Below are 16,884 nucleotides of genomic sequence, written 5' to 3'. Positions count from 1 at the left end.
CGTGAGTATTACTCATATCGCACATTATCTGTATTTTACGTGAAATATTGTTACCTGACTGGGATGTAAGTCTTCATCATAATGCATTATATTTGTCTTTATAGACAATCTGTTTTATCCCCCCCTCCCCTTAAATTGTTTACGATATTAAATTAGATAAGGGCTTCTAATTAAAAGACCACTCAGTTTCATTCATCTCAAATGCTTTCCCGTCCCTATCACACGCGTCTGCAATGCACGAAAACCAAGCAAACAGTCGCAAGAAAAGTATATCGGTTGCAGTAATTGTAACAGAACATGTGTTTTATTATGACTTGCACAATGTACATCGTCAATATAACAAAACAAACAAAGCATACTTAAGAACATTCATGTCACGGTTATCATATATTTACAGTAACTACGGTATACCTGTATATACGGTATACCTGGTCTTTATTATAAAACTTATTACATTTTATTGTGATATACATACATATTGTGATATAAAAAATGTTAAAGTATGTGTCCTTGTTTTACGAGGATGAACTTACATTTAACAATGAGTTTCTTTTATTTAATGCGTATTTAATAAAAAGAGAAATTTTAATTAATTTGGTTTTGTTATCAATGCCCAACATTTCAAAAAAATTAAACATCGATGGGCGTTGGTAATAATACTTTGGTGCATATTTTTTACGTATCTCCTTCAAAAAATGGACATATAAGCATAAAATGATATTCATCTTCAATATCATGTGAATTACAAAATAAACAATAACGCTGATCCCTAGCAATTCTATTTCTACCATATCTACCGGTTTGTATTCTTAGTGGGTGAACCGATAGTTTTAGCCTACAGAAAAACAACCTTAGGCTGCTAGGTAGTAAATCGAGGTATGATTCGTAATGCAAATTGTTTTTGAAAAGTACATAAGTAGTAAGAACATGGTTTGTCTGCATGCTCTGGGACCATTCCTGAATAAAATTGTCAAAGATACGTTGTATAAAAATACTGGGAGCAGTGGTCTAATGGTAGGACGCTGGCTTAGGGATCGAGTCCCGCCCTGACCGCTGGAATTTCCTTGGGCAAGAAATTTATCCCACAACTGCTCCTCTCCACCCAGGTGTATAAATGGGTACCTGTGAGGGAAATAAGCTAATGTGCCGTGGCTGCATACAGCGCCAAGATGTTAAAGGGATCTTTTCACGCTTTGGTAAATTGACAAAATTGAAAAAAGTTGTTTCAGATTCGCACATTTTCGTTTTAGTTATGATAATTGTGAGGAAACAGTAATACTGAACATTTACCATGGTCTAATATAGTCATTATATGCATCTTTTGACGATTTTAAAACCTAAAAATTATAAAACGTTGCAACGCGAAACGATTGAATAATTTGGATAGTTCTGTTTTTGTCGTTAAATTTTGTGAAACTACGAAGATTGTTTATATAAGGTATAAAATACGTCAAGTACGTGTACTCGGCGGAATAGCTCAGTAGGCTCGAGCGTTTTTACTTCAGGACTCTGGCAGGACTCCAGGGGTCACTGGTTCGAAACCTGTTCCGGGCAATGTTCTTTTCCTTTTTTTAATTTTATTCTTGATTTTTTACTGGAGCTTTTACGATCCAATGTTTACATTTATCGATATAAAGCATTTAATGAATAAGTTAAAAAATGCCAAAATCTGTGAAAAGGCCCCTTTAACGGACGACTTATGACCCAGTGATCAGGGAAAAACTGTAAAGCGCCTTTGAACGCACATCTCGAGTATGAAAAGGGCGCTATATAAATGTGGTATAAAAAAATAAAATTAAAAAAAAATAAATGATTTAAAATCTACATTTTTAGCGTCTTCAAAAATATAAGAGAAACCATGATTGCTAAGCAATAACTTAACATTATATACCCATTTTTTTAAGCCAGCGTTACAATCTGCTTTGGCCTGCTCATAAACCTTTTTAATAATAATATTATCTGTATGTATAATTTTACTCCAGTATTTAATAATTTGTATATATCTTGTAATGAACAGAGGGTATCGACCTAACTTCCCATATGCGCCCGCATAAGATGTATTAGCTTTAAGTTTTAAAATACGTTTGCAAAATTTCAGATGTATTCTCTCTAGTTCTTTTGATTGCGTAAATCCCCATACCTCTGCTGAATATTTAAGTATAGAGCCAACAAATGAATCAAAAAGTTGACACAGTATCTTTGGCTTTAGATCGTACTTTTTACAATGTTGCAATAGTACGTTTAATGCCTTAATTGCTTTACCTGCTAAATATTCTTGATTCAGCTTAAAACTCCCTGTGTAGTTGAAAACATTGTACAAAGGAAGGAAGACGTATATTAATAAATTGGTTTACCAATTTCGGTTTGATATTTGTATAAAGTTAGGCGTGAAATCATGTTAATTAATTACTATACATAGAAAGTTCGTGCTAACAGCGAGTATAAACGAATTTTATGTCAACATTGTTTTTCTCAATCTTAAAGCTATACATGAATACGAAGTTAAGTAAAATATACAGATATTTATTTATGGTATACAAAATAAAATACTTTTCACTCGAATGGAAATTTCGACCAATTTAGTGTCATCGTATTTATCCGTTTACGTGTATATTGTAACAATGTAAACACATCTACAAAACAATACATTAATGAGATTCAAGTGTAACCATATCAAATTAATCTATTGTCAATCTTTTTAGCAACATTTCTTATCTTTATGTTTTATTTAAGTTCTTTATTATCAACGTAATATATTTTATTTCATTTTAAAATTAAAGATAGTACTGCCACGGTTCCAAGATTTTCGATGGGGGAGGAGGCTATATATTTATGTAATCCCGTTTTTGCACAGTTTCAAGGTATGTAAGGCCGGTGACAATGTAAGATGTTTATAATTGCCTTTGTCAGAGATAAGAAATTAAACAATTAAATGTTCCTGTTGACAAACAATAACGATAAACTACTTAAACGCTACTAAATGCTAAAATGTTGGTTGTAAATAAACCAAATTCATAATTTGGCCCCTTCTACGACCTCCGACATCAACGACAGCTTATATATATTATATTTTGATTTTACCGTAAACCTTCACAAGGGTTCAGAAGCGATTTGCCGAATTTATGTGTTAAGGGGTTTCTAAGCGACGATCTGGGACTATTACCCTGCTGAAACCACTTCGTGGTTGATCGGAATCGTATATCGAGTTTAACCCATTTATGCCAAGTGGACTCTCCCATCATCCTAAATTGGATCAATTTATTTCCAAAAATAGGTATATCTAGCATATCTCTATATTTAGAATATTTCTTACACAAATTCCTTTAAGCATACAGCGCAGATCCAGATGAGACGACGCATCATGCGGCATCTCATCTGGGTCTACGCTGTTTGCCATGGCCTTTTTTCTAGACGCTATGCATAAATTGGTTACATTTGGGAGTTTTTAGTTGTTCACTAAACGAAGGTTAATAACAAGTTTTGCAAGTCAGAATTGTAAGAGACCCAAAACCTGATAACTGCCGCATCCGCGCAGAGAGAGTTCGCGGCGCGGTTTCAGTTCTTGAACTACAATCATTCACTAATTGACCCATAATATGAATATCGTGTTAAATGGAATAATTTTGAACGGATCGTATAAAAGAAACAGTAAAAAAACTACATTTTTTAAACTATACGTGTCGCGGAATAGTAAGTTATGAGTTATTTAAATAGTCCACTATGTGCTACGTCAGTCAAGTGGTATTTTTGCGCAGCACATGTGATTGCAAATCTGAGGCTATTAATAGGTCAAGGAAAAATAAAACGACTGCTGATCAACAACGGGATGTCGAAATTGCATTTCACTATCATGCGTCTTTTGCGTAACCTCGTTGATAGCGCTTTACTGGTTTCTGCTACTTTGCCGTACTCGTTCAGTCGGTATGGAAATCATTCTTAAAAGACTGAATAGAGTACCGTACTTTGCCAGTTTGCTATATAAAGTTGGACCTCACTTTTCTAACGAAAATTAATGTTCTTAGATGTTTCATTAATAAGAAACAACTATATTTTTAAGACCCGCGTCATGCGAAAATGGGTCTTTTGCCATATGTGGCAAGCGTATCCATGGTCCAGCCAGCGCATCTCGTAGTAGGTCAGGAGATACCTTATGAGACCACGAAACCTTGCGTGATTTATAGCGGACAGCGCAGCCCTTGACCAGAATACGCAACTGCGCAGACAATGCCTTAATTACGCTAGCCAACGAGCCATGTGAGATTGGTTGGTGGACACCATACTGGGCCCATATTCACCAAACAATTCTTAGACTTAAGTCTAAGAATAAAGAAAATTCTTTAAATTAGAATATTCAAGAATTTCTTTAATTTTGAGTCAAACTCTGCAGTAAACATCTCTATCTATAATATTTTTTATATAGAACATTTTGTAAATGAAATAAACAACAGTGGAGGCCTGTATATATTCAAACACTGAACACATTTTTCTTGGTTCTAAGTCTATTCTTTATTCTTAAGTCTAAGAATCGGTTGGTGAATACGGGCCCAGGACTGGTAGGGTTTCTAGCTGCGGGTACTCTAAATTCAAAATCTTTCAGTAACAACTAAATAGCTGTAAAATACAGCTATAATTCAAAAGTCAGTCTTTATTTTCGTTAGTCTTGTAAATTAATTAGGTAGGAGTGCTGGAATATAATCCGGGTTCATACATAATACAGCATAAGGCGCGGAAGAACCTCATAAACTGCTAAATACACACACGCGTCATCGTATAGGTGGCTGACGGAACCCAGTACTTTTAAGTGTTCAAATAATAATAGTTTGTTTCTCTTTTATTTTGCCTAATGAAAGCATTACTTAGCCTACTAATTAAAAATAGGGGTGTAATTTCCTCATCGTGAATATTTCCTCCCGTTCAGTTGCAGGAAATTTGTATACGCTTTTGAAGTATTAAAAAAAAACACTAAACTTTATCATTTTAATCGAAATCAGTTTGTGTATGTCCTGAAAAAATATGAGAGATTGTAAATTTTATTTTTCTTCCTTGAGGTGTTTGCTAAATCTCACTCCGAAGAAGCAAAACCTTGCCCCTGTAGACAATTTAAGTGGAATTATATTTATGGTTGTATTGTTCATGGCCGTTTGATTTGCATAATATAAAAGGTCGAACTTCCTTTTCTGTGACTGCTATTGCATACTATCAAATTGCGAACAACTGCGGTGCCTTGAGCGCTTTGATAGTGTTTAGAGGCAGAATGTTCCACTTGTTGCGGATTCGGGTTGATCTTCCAATCATTGGCAACTATTCGGAACGTTCTAGAACGCATCGATATTGACACAATATCTCTGGCCTTCTGCCTAGATTCTTGATGTTAAAATGACCCGAGTAAAATTCGAAAAGACAGAACAAATTTCTACGAAGAAGTCATTCGACAGATACAAACTCTAGGAACAATTGACTAGCATAATATTACGAAAATATGAACAATTGTGTGAGGTTATAAACACTTTAGAGTCGAACTCCTTGCCATTTTTAATGCCTTTTTGGAATAAAAGATAACAAAATATCACAGTTTGGGGAACTCGCCCTTGAGTCGCACAGGTCAACGATACACTTTTACTTTTTCACGTTTTTGGTAAATTGACAAAATAAAAAAATGTTTCAGATTCGCACATTTTCATTGTACTTAGGATATTTGTGAGGAAACAGTAATACTGAACATTTGCCACGCTCTTAAATATCCACTATTTATGCATCTTTTGACGATTAAAAAACCTCAACACTATAAAGCGTTGCAACGCGAGACGATGGAATAATTTTGAGAGCTCTGTTGTTGTCATTATATTTTGTGATACTACGAGGATTGCTTATTTAAAGTATAATTCAGCACTAATTGTATGAGCATTGATGCCCGAGTGGTCTATGCGATAAACTTTTACTCCAGGGGTCAGTGGTTCGAGCCCAGTTGAGGGTAACTTTTTTTCTTTCTTAAATTTCATTCTTGGTTTGTTTTATGAAGCTGTTTGTATCAAATGTTTACATTTATCAATATAAATCATTTAATGAAAAATTTCCAGTACTTGCCAAAATCTGTAAAAAGTCCCCTTTAAAATACTAATGGTTCAACAAGTATTATTTTGATGGGCAAAAGACTCAATATTTTCGATTTGTATGTTTTTCTCTACTCAACAAAACGTTTTCTCTGCCATTTGTAATGCTTCCTGTTTCTGTTTACCGGTCTTCAGAGTGGAATAAGGCATAACGTCATTAAAGCCACACACCTTGAAATGAAATACATGTTAATCAATACATATAGATACAATTTGAAAGTGTGCAAAAACTGTCATTAAGTCTATAGATCTAGCCTAGTTAGCAAGTAATTTATTTATTTATTTATTTTACCGAAAGTAGGATTTCTATACGTAAACGTCCATTTCGACAACGCGATTATTTGTAAGTTTTAAAGCGCAAACAGACGGATTTTCACCTGGTAACCACCAGATATATTCTAATTGGCATAGATAAAATTAAATCTATAGCCTAGTTGGCAAGTAATTTATTATTTTTCAAACGGTACCGCTTTTAAAACCGAAAGTAGGATTTCTAGACGTATACGTCCATTTCGACAAACGCGATTATATTTTAAAGCGTAAAAAGACGGATTTCTACATTGTAACCACCAGATGTATTCTAATTGGCATAGATAAAATATGTTTCTTATTTTTACCTAAATTTACTATGCCATGTTTTTCATTTCAAAGTGTGTGGCTTTAATAATCTAGTTCACTTCAAAATCGTGACAGCTTTAAAAAACATATTAAGTAATCATATCCCGTCCAAAAGGTATTGCCTAACAACTGATGCAATTAATTGATAAGATTAAATTCAATATCCGATTTTTATTATCATCCTGAAAAAAACATTAAACAACGGTTGTATTTTTTAAAAACATGAACATTGTTTCGAATTCTCACTTTGATGGGGTTAACCAATCCGAAAAGTAACACCGAAATCCAGTACCCGGTGTGTATTCCCTAATACCGGTCATGAGCGGTGCATTTTATAAAAATTGAGTAACAATCTGTGCGTAAATACATACGTATTATTGAATCTGGAAACGTAAACTATATGTTTCCTTTAAAAACGAAAAGAAGATAAAAAGCGTTCGGCACCAACTGAAAGACAAATGTTTCGCCGATTTTAAGTTCATTATTCTTCATGAAATCAAATGAAAACGGTTGTCCAACCTTTTGGATGTATGTTTATTTTGAATGATAACAACACGTATTACCTCTGAAGCATGGAATTGCTGTTTAGCCATTGCGTTTATAAATTATTTTAGTTCACTTTAAAGAAACATAATTCAAGTTTATAGAGCTGAGAAGATAAAATAAATTTCTGTCTGTTTGTAAACAAAAAGATCAGATGAAAAGAGAGCTACGTCGTTCTACCGACACTGCTCGAAGCCAATCTCGCGTTCGCTCGTAAATGTTCGGATATCGTCGCGGGAAATTAACATTTAATATAATTATTGTCACACAACAAATTAAAAAGGGAGATTTGTATTTCGTTAAATATTTTATCCGACCACAGCTTGCATTGAAAATGTGGCTATTGTTGTAAGAAACGCTGATTTTTTTATGTATTAACTTTATTTTTGAAATATTTTGCGAAATATTCGTTGATTTTGAGTGATAGTGGGGCTTAAACATTTAAATCTGAATTGTGTAAATTGAGTGTTGTTTTTTTTCACAGTCTTTTTTGATTAGGATGGGTTAATTTTTCAGACCGTGTTACCATTCTTTTACTCGCTAATATATGAGCCGTGCTCTTCGAAAAGGGTGTTTAATGCATGTGCTTAAAGTGACGTCCCAGATGAGCATGTGCAGTCCACACAGACTAATCTGGGACGACACATCCGCTTGTATTATATTTTTCGTTTAAACAAAACTCTTCTTATCAAAAATCTAGTTAAGGCGGAAAGTTTCGTCCCTGATAAGCCTGTGCGGACTGCACAGGCTAATCTGAGATGACACTTTACGCACACGCATTTTACCCGTTTTTCACAGAGCACGGCCCATATAATTATATGTTGTGAAGTAGTTTTTATCGCCTCGCAGACCTCGCTTCATCTCGTGGCCTAGAATGGAGGAGACAATAAGACGATTGTAAAATGCGAGGTTAGTAGTTGTGTACCCGTACCTGACGATGGACAATTTTTGTGTGATAATTATTGCTCTTCGTATACTTATAGGATATGGCAAGCGGTTCGACGCATAATCCCAAGAAACTAGGTTTCTCATGAGAGGTTCTCGCTTGAAGATTGCACATGGCTTCAAGAACCCACGTTTTCAAATGAGAACCTAGGTTTTAATGAGAACCTAGGTTCTCATTTGAAAACCTAGGTTCTCATGAGAACCTAGGTTCTCAGAATAAGAACCTAGGTTCTCATGAAAAACCTAGTTTCTTGGGATTATGCGTCGAACTGCTTGCCGAAAACCCGTGGTTTTCATTTGGGAACCATAGGTTCTCTGAGAACCTAGGTTCTCTGAGAACCTAGGTTTTCAGAGAACCTAGGTTCTCATGAGAACATAGGTTCTCATTATGAGAACCTGGGTTCTCATGGAACCTAGGTTTTCAAATGGTATTGCCTAACAACTGATGCAATTAATTGATAAGATTAAATTCAATATCCGATTTTTATTATCATCCTGAAAAAAACATTAAACAACGGTTGTATTTTTTAAAAACATGAACATTGTTTCGAATTCTCACTTTGATGGGGTTAACCAATCCGAAAAGTAACACCGAAATCCAGTACCCGGTGTGTATTCCCTAATACCGGTCATGAGCGGTGCATTTTATAAAAATTGAGTAACAATCTGTGCGTAAATACATACGTATTATTGAATCTGGAAACGTAAACTATATGTTTCCTTTAAAAACGAAAAGAAGATAAAAAGCGTTCGGCACCAACTGAAAGACAAATGTTTCGCCGATTTTAAGTTCATTATTCTTCATGAAATCAAATGAAAACGGTTGTCCAACCTTTTGGATGTATGTTTATTTTGAATGATAACAACACGTATTACCTCTGAAGCATGGAATTGCTGTTTAGCCATTGCGTTTATAAATTATTTTAGTTCACTTTAAAGAAACATAATTCAACCTCTCATGAGAACCTAGGTTCTCAGAATAAGAACCTAGGTTCTCATGAAAAACCTAGTTTCTTGGGATTATGCGTCGAACTGCTTGCCGAAAACCCGTGGTTTTCATTTGGGAACCATAGGTTCTCTGAGAACCTAGGTTCTCTGAGAACCTAGGTTTTCAGAGAACCTAGGTTCTCATGAGAACATAGGTTCTCATTATGAGAACCTGGGTTCTCATGGAACCTAGGTTCTCATGAGAACATAGGTTCTCTGAGAACCTAGGATCTCTGAAAACCTAGGTTCTCTGAAAACCTAGGTTTTCATGAGAACCTAGGTTTTCAGAATTACGCCTCGGACGGCGTAAACTTGCTCGTTTGGAATACGGGACAGATATTATTCAGGGCGCAGGATCAATAGGGTTCACATATGATTACACACGGGCTGGACAGAATGAAAACACGCCGTTAAGAACTTTATTTTTGCAGATATCTCAAGTTATTGACATATGTTTGCAAAGTCTTTAGTGCATAAGTTTTTCTCTCAGTGTTGCCGATATCTTACGATTGAATAATACATTATTACACATTATTAATAGATATAAAACTTGTATTTTATACCATAATGATTGGTTACTATATCACATACATACTTAAAATAGAAAACTGTATCGTACAGTCGTTTGAGGCCCGAACAAGGGAACTGAATATCTGAAACTCATTTAATGCTGTAACAATGTATTATGTAACGATTGATCTGAATTTGTTTCAATTTTTAGTCTCAAAATAATATTTACAATTAATGTGTATTTCATAAACAGTTTAATTTTTTATTAACGTGTGCAGACCAATGTCGACCGATTACTTTACTAATTTCATTCCTCGATAAGTTTCCTACAGGGTTCGTTGAATATTACTTAGCATTGTCTGAACATTGTTAAAAAATGTTCTTGGAGAGTAACATTCACTGTTTCACGTCTATTGCTTATCACTGTACACATATGCCGCCAGCGTGTACCAAGCAATGGGAGACAACTGGAGGTTAATTATGGCAAGCGGTTCGACGCATAATCCCAAGAAACTAGGTTTCTCATGAGAAACTAGGTTTATGAAATCCCAAGAAACCAGGTTTCTCATGAGAACCTAGGTTCTCATGAGAACCTAGGTTTTCATGAGAACCTAGGTTCGCATTTGAAAACCTTAGTTTACGCTTGAGAACCTAGGTTCTCATGAGAAACTAGGTTTTTCATGAGAACATTGGTTCTCATAGACACATAGAACTTAGGTTCTCATGAGAACCTAGGTTCTCATTCTGAGAACTTAAGTTCTCGTTTGGCATCCTAGGTTTTCACAAGAACCTAGGTTCTCATTTGAAAACCTAGGTTCTCAGAATGAGAACCTAGGTTCTTATGAGAAACCTAGTTTCTGGGGATTATGCGTCGAACCGCTTGCCATTATAGGAGCCCTAAATTCTGACCTCGAAACTTATACATTTATAATTTCTAAAAATTGGGCACTTGTTGAAAAATTGCAATCTCTTATTAAATCGAGATGAGCGCGACTTGATTCGACAACTAAACCTTCTGTACATGACACAATTATTTTAGCAGATATCGAGAATCAAAAGTGTCAAGTGTATTTGTATTTTTCTCGATAAATGTTATTCACTTATTAAATTGTGTTGAACTACTGAAATGCTATGCAAATGTCAACATTAATGTATCTAAATTTCACTATGAACCGGTACGTAGCGTTATTCTCCATATAATATAATATACTATTAAAATACTATGGCAGTTTACGCAATGTGCACTTCGGGACTTCAGCATTAACACTTGAACATGGCTTAAAGGGATCTTTTCACGGTTAGGTAAATTGACAAAATTGAAAAAAGTTGTTTCAGATTCGCAAATTTTCGTTTTAGTTATGATATTTGTGAGGAAACAGTATTACTGAACATTTACCATAGTCCAATATAGCCATTATATGTATCTTTTGACGATTTGAAAACCTAAAAATTATAAAGCGTTGCAACGCGAAACGATTGAATAATTTGGAGAGTTCTGTTGTCGTTTAAATTTACGAAACTACGAAGATTGCCTTTATAATGTATAAAATACTTAAACTGTGTGTATCCGGCGGAATAGCCGAGAGGGCTTAAACGTTTATACTTCAGTCTAACTCCAGGACTCCGAGGGTCACTTGTTCGAGCCCTGGTACCGGCTACATTTTTTTCCTCTTTTTTAATTTTATTCTTGATTTTTTACTGGAGCTTTTAAGATCCAATGTTTACATTTATCAATATAAAGCATTTAATGACAAACTTCAAAATATGCCAAAATCTGTGAAAAGGCTCCTTTAATTAAATAGTTACATCAGTAAAAATAAAACGACGGTTGATTTATATTCCAAATAGCAATACTCAATCATAAAAATAATTTTAATATTTTTATTGCACAAAATTAAAAAGAGAGGATCATTCAACAACATTTACTTCATCGAGGAAATCAAATATACAAACGATACGACATATGTTGATAGATATCAAACATGTGGGCATACAAAAACAAGCTTGCTACGTTGTCAGGTGATGCCATAAAGACTACGGTCACAGTGAGACGTTTGATTTCAATGGGTGACACTGAGATGTGAACCTCTGTGTTTAGTATCTGGGCTGGTCGTAACCAGAGTGCATCGAATTCATCGAATTGGTTGTCTGCTGAACAATGGTTGTCCCTCCGCCCCCTGAAAACAAGCACATAATTATGCATTCGAGTATTGCAGTGAACCGCGTTTGGGGAAATCGGGTTTAAAGCATGTGCGCAAAGTGTCGTCCCAGATAAGAAGGTACAGTCCGGACGGGCTTATCAGGGACGTCACTTTTAGTCCTAGCTGGATTTTTTGCTTAGAAGAGACTTCCCTTTTGAAAACGAATGAAACCATAAAAACGCGTCGTGCCTGGTTTGTCTGTGTGGGACATGCATTAAGCCCTGTTTTCCCAGGACGAGGCGCCTAGTATGTATCGCTTGGAATTATATGTAATTATTTCCTATAATTTCTACAGTTCTCAAGATTCAGCCATTACGAAATTCTTGGAATAAAGACATTTTTCTTATATAGATTTAGTAAGATTTCTGTATTTAGACAGATATAACTGTGAAATTTGTATTTGCTTTGGAGAAATATATTGGTAAAACTTGTGTTAATAATATGTTTTTTTCAAAAAGACAAGAATTTAGTAAGTATTCACTTTAAAACAATATTTTAATGTTTGTTTATTTATTAAAAGATATTTTTAATGAATTATATCCAGATTAGTACACACAATTTAGTGTTTACGGATCAAAATATGACTTAAAGATTGATACCCAAAGATTTAAAAACAATCAAGGTTGCAAGGGATCTATGAACTTGCCTTGCTATTGTTGGAAAGACACGGTCTTAAAACTAAATTGATGCTCTGATATTAAAATTGTGAGCATTTTTAAAATGACTAAATATACAGAAGAGGCTGGATTGTGCTACGAAAACCGAGTGTTTTACTCCGGGACTTGCGTACGAGGATTCATAAAGGTTGACCATGAGGTCTTATAATATTATCTAGATAACATTTGCCAATATCGACACATCTATGAATACATTCATTGGTTAAAACAAAATTCCAAAATACCTATATATATAATATATATATAGCTTTCCGCATGAATAATTGGAATTGTGTTTTTACCAAAGAATGTATTCATAGATGTGTCGATATATATATATACCTGGGAGTTTTATCAAATGAAACTCGAGTTTGTATGTTGTTTTAAATAGCAATAAAACTCGTTATAACTTTCCACATATATAATTGTACTTTCAAAGTTCGTAATGTAAACCACTCCAGTAATTTTGACGTAACAATCTACTTACCCATATACGGACCTCCGCCCTGTACGAAGACGGTATTGGTTCGACAACAACACCTGTAGCAGCATACGCAGCACGCGATCACAATGGCCAAGCCCACCACTGCTGTTACGATTGGGGCCCAACTGTCAAACAGTGAAACAACCAGTGTTATCTATAGACGTAACTTTGTTTAGAGATGTCATCTTTGTCCCTTTAGTATTAAATGCATGGTTCATTCTTAAAACATGCGAACTTAATAATATATCTGAAAAATCCTCAACATATACTTAATACTTAACAGTACGACTACTTAAATTATAAGAAATTTCAATAAAGCGTTATGCCATAGCGGCTGGTCACGGTAAGATAAATCTTTAGCAGGCTTTAGTACGCATATAACTGTTTTGGAATGAGTCAATGGCTTCAATAATACACTGTATGTGCGAGCCTTGGACAAATAAAAATCTTAGTTGCTACATTATTATGATAATACATTTTATCCACAATGAAGGAAAATAATACGCCCCCTTTTGAGCCAAAATAATTTATGTTCGTGCCTCTACATTTTTGGGCATACTTTTTTGACCATAGTTAAAGGCTCTAATTCTTCGAAAAGTCAATTTTATAGCGCTATTTTAAAAGATTTCGCCCCTGTTTGCGCTTATCTGGTGAACCTTCGATCATGTAAAACCTGGCAGATGAATGCCTGAGGGCAATTTACCATAACATTTGCGTTATTGTTCGTTGAAATGCGAAATGCTAAAAGTTAATTAAACGTTTCAAATACCTACACGTATACACACCATATATATCCATCAACAAAATCTGCAAGCACTCAACAAAGATTGAAGCAAGTTTTGTTATATAATCACCAAAAGGAAATTAGAAATAATTGCATTTTCTTCTTAGACATGTGACCTTAAAAATCGCACATGATTATTAAACATACTTATACATACTTCCAGACCAAACGTTCAACATAAATTACATGTACAAGAAAAAGCCATGAGTACTAGGAACAGTTATAACGCACGTTGTTCTCGTGGTACCTTCTTACATTTGCCTAGTGTAGGTATACATTACTCTATAGGACTTTTAGAACTTACATATTGTTTGTCCACCAGAGGTAGCAGAAGTCTGAACGGTACAAGTCGTCTGTCTGCAGCAGAATGTTCGAGCAGCAGAAGAGACCTGTCAGATGACTGCCACAGCAAAAGTCGCTGCAAAACTGGGCAGACTTGTAGTTGTTCAGAGCATCGTAGTAATCATCGCAGCATTCGCTGGCCAGCGTCACACCTGTCGATACTTGCTTTTATTATGTGCTGTGTATGATTGTTTGTAGTAATTATATCAGTGCCATGTATTCTCATGTGAAATCATTTGTATGTCGCTGAACGTGAAGGGTCATATAAATGTCACAACAGTCATTTATGTGGGGCTGTTTTTTACTGTGACAACGAGGCCGCAAGTTTGAACAAAATATTCAATATGTACTCGTTGTTTGGGACAAACATTAACCTACTATTGGACAAATAGTATTAATAATGCTGGTATGTGACGTCATAAAATGTCTCTGAATAAATCATGAACTTCCAATTGAAATTATGTGTTTGTAACAGAGATATGAAGCTGTTGCAAGCAAGCCATAATTCGACGAAGTAGAGAGTACTTTAGTCAGAAACACTAGCAGAATAGTCAAACTAAAATTTTAGACCTGTAATGAACTTCGTGTAATATCGCCTTCTTTCTTACATTTCCGTTACCTCGAATGGTATAAGAGTGTGTGCGTAAAACTACGATAAATTGTTTAAAATAAAAACAAAATAATTCGTCTGATGTGCACATCATAACGACAAAGGTCTATGTGGTGTAAAGGTGAGGCTTACGCTTTAGAATCGAAAAGTCGCGGTTCGATTCGCGCGGGAATAAATTGTAATGGTTATGAACAAAATAACGCACTATAACGTTGAGGATTTGCAACTTGCAATGTCAGAGAATCCGTAATTATTAATTAAATTGTCTCCAATTGTGCTTTTTGATGCATAATAACATGGCAGTAAGACATATGCGAAGGAGAATAGAAAATCAAAATGTCGTACAGTTCTATACCCTTAAAGCCTGAATATGGAAATTTGCGATTCATAATTTTTTATTAATACGACTTTCACGTTCATTTCAAAAGTGCCGGTACGCTTTTTGTCTATAATGGCGCACGAGTAATTGGAAAGCTTTTGGAAAATTGAACAATGAAGGCCTTTATAAACAATCAAGTGTGGCTCAAAATAAAAGAGGATATTAATTGAATGCACTTTTTGTGTGTAATTAAATTAAGTGTACGAATTATCAAATTATCAAATGAATTTATCTATTTGATATACCACGTTCACAATAATTAATAGTTTGCCTAAAGGCTAATAAGTACACGAAAGAACGCAAGTAAATATTTCGACGACTTACCAACAATGGCCATCAAGAGAACGACAAACGTACGAAAATGGATCATCTTGTAGAAGTACAGCAACAATTAGGAATATCCTTAATGTCCACAGTTATCTAATACAAGTGTGACCAGAATTAAAAACGACCACGTATGTCGAATGTCCGTTTAAGTACATGAATATAAAGTAATCTGAAACGTATTCATTAAAGCAGCAATCTCAGTAACCTGTTCGACCAGGTTACAATAACTTCAACTTGTTAATGCATCATAAAACGATCATGTCACGTATTAATAACACCACATGGGTTACTAGGTAATATTTAAAGCATAGCTTCAATGTCGTTATTTCACCTGTATTACGCTTATTGCAAATTCTTCATTACTTCAATTATCGTATGGTTGCGGAATTCAGCCATATCGTTCGGACGCGTTGCCGGGTTAACCCATTTATGCCTAGTGGACTCTCCCATCCTTCTAAATTGGATCAATTTATTTCCAAAATTAGGGATGTCTAGTATATTTATTTCTATATTTATATTTCTTGCAGAAATTCCTTTAAGCAAACAGCGCAGACCCAGATGAGACGCCGCATCATGCGGCGTCTCATCTGGGTCTACGTTGTTTGCCCAAGGCTTTTTTCTAGGCAAAAATGTGTTAAATACGATCGCTTTCACGACAACACTAAAGAACAAATAGCAAACCTGCCAAAACAACAATTTGGCATTTGTCGCCTTAAGAGGCGACAAATGCCAAATTGTTGTTTTGGCAGGTTTGCTATTTGTTCTTTAGTGTTGGCTGGTTAATCCATTTTAGCCTATTTTTTACATTATTTTGTTTTTCTGTCGTGCTTTCGTGAAGAAGAAATCAGCCACCATACTGACTAATGAGATCTGGGTAATGAAACCAAAGTCGATGCGTTATTTGTGAATGCCGTTAATGATAATACCGTTAAGCTACATGTGACCCATAGTTAGTAATTATCATACATATACGATTTTTGACAGTTTTACAAACGGTTGAACATTCGGCACCCGATGGAGAGTTGGAAAGTCGCTTTAATATTATGTTATCAACAGATATAAAACGTACCGACAGTTTTCTAAAATTGATAACAACTGACTCAGGGAAGATTTTGAAAATGATAATTCTGTTATCGTAATAACGAACTGATAAGTCATGTAGCTGGGACAACATGTATCAACAACGTTAACATGAAACCAAGCCTATCATTTAGGAAAGTCAAGATAACCCACGTGTTTTTAATAAACATTGTGTAATATTATAACGATAGCAGAGTCCTCCAGTAGTTTGCTTTACATGACATGGAAAGTGCTCAAAAGAATTAAAGAAACTAAAAGCAATAAGACACATGTATCTACATGTGTAAGTTACCGAAAGAGCGTTATGA

At 34.9% G+C, this 16,884-nt stretch overlaps 1 protein-coding gene across 1 annotated transcript; it reads right to left on the bottom strand.

The window, feature by feature from the left end:
• Window positions 1-11,580: 11,580 nt before the first annotated feature.
• Window positions 11,581-15,663, bottom strand: LOC127862551 (uncharacterized). Its single transcript, XM_052401719.1, has 4 exons — window positions 15,494-15,663; window positions 14,143-14,332; window positions 13,058-13,179; window positions 11,581-11,890 (listed from the first exon to the last, which is right to left on the bottom strand). Exons 1-4 carry the CDS (start codon window positions 15,537-15,539, stop codon window positions 11,808-11,810), a joined length of 441 nt encoding a protein of 146 aa, XP_052257679.1. The 5' UTR covers window positions 15,540-15,663; the 3' UTR covers window positions 11,581-11,807.
• Window positions 15,664-16,884: the final 1,221 nt, after the last annotated feature.

The sequence above is a fragment of the Dreissena polymorpha genome, chromosome 16, assembly GCF_020536995.1.
Source record: "Dreissena polymorpha isolate Duluth1 chromosome 16, UMN_Dpol_1.0, whole genome shotgun sequence".
Classification (NCBI taxonomy): domain Eukaryota; kingdom Metazoa; phylum Mollusca; class Bivalvia; order Myida; family Dreissenidae; genus Dreissena; species Dreissena polymorpha.
The sequence above is the reverse complement of the archived record's forward strand: the minus strand, read 5'-3'. Positions and strand labels throughout refer to the sequence as shown.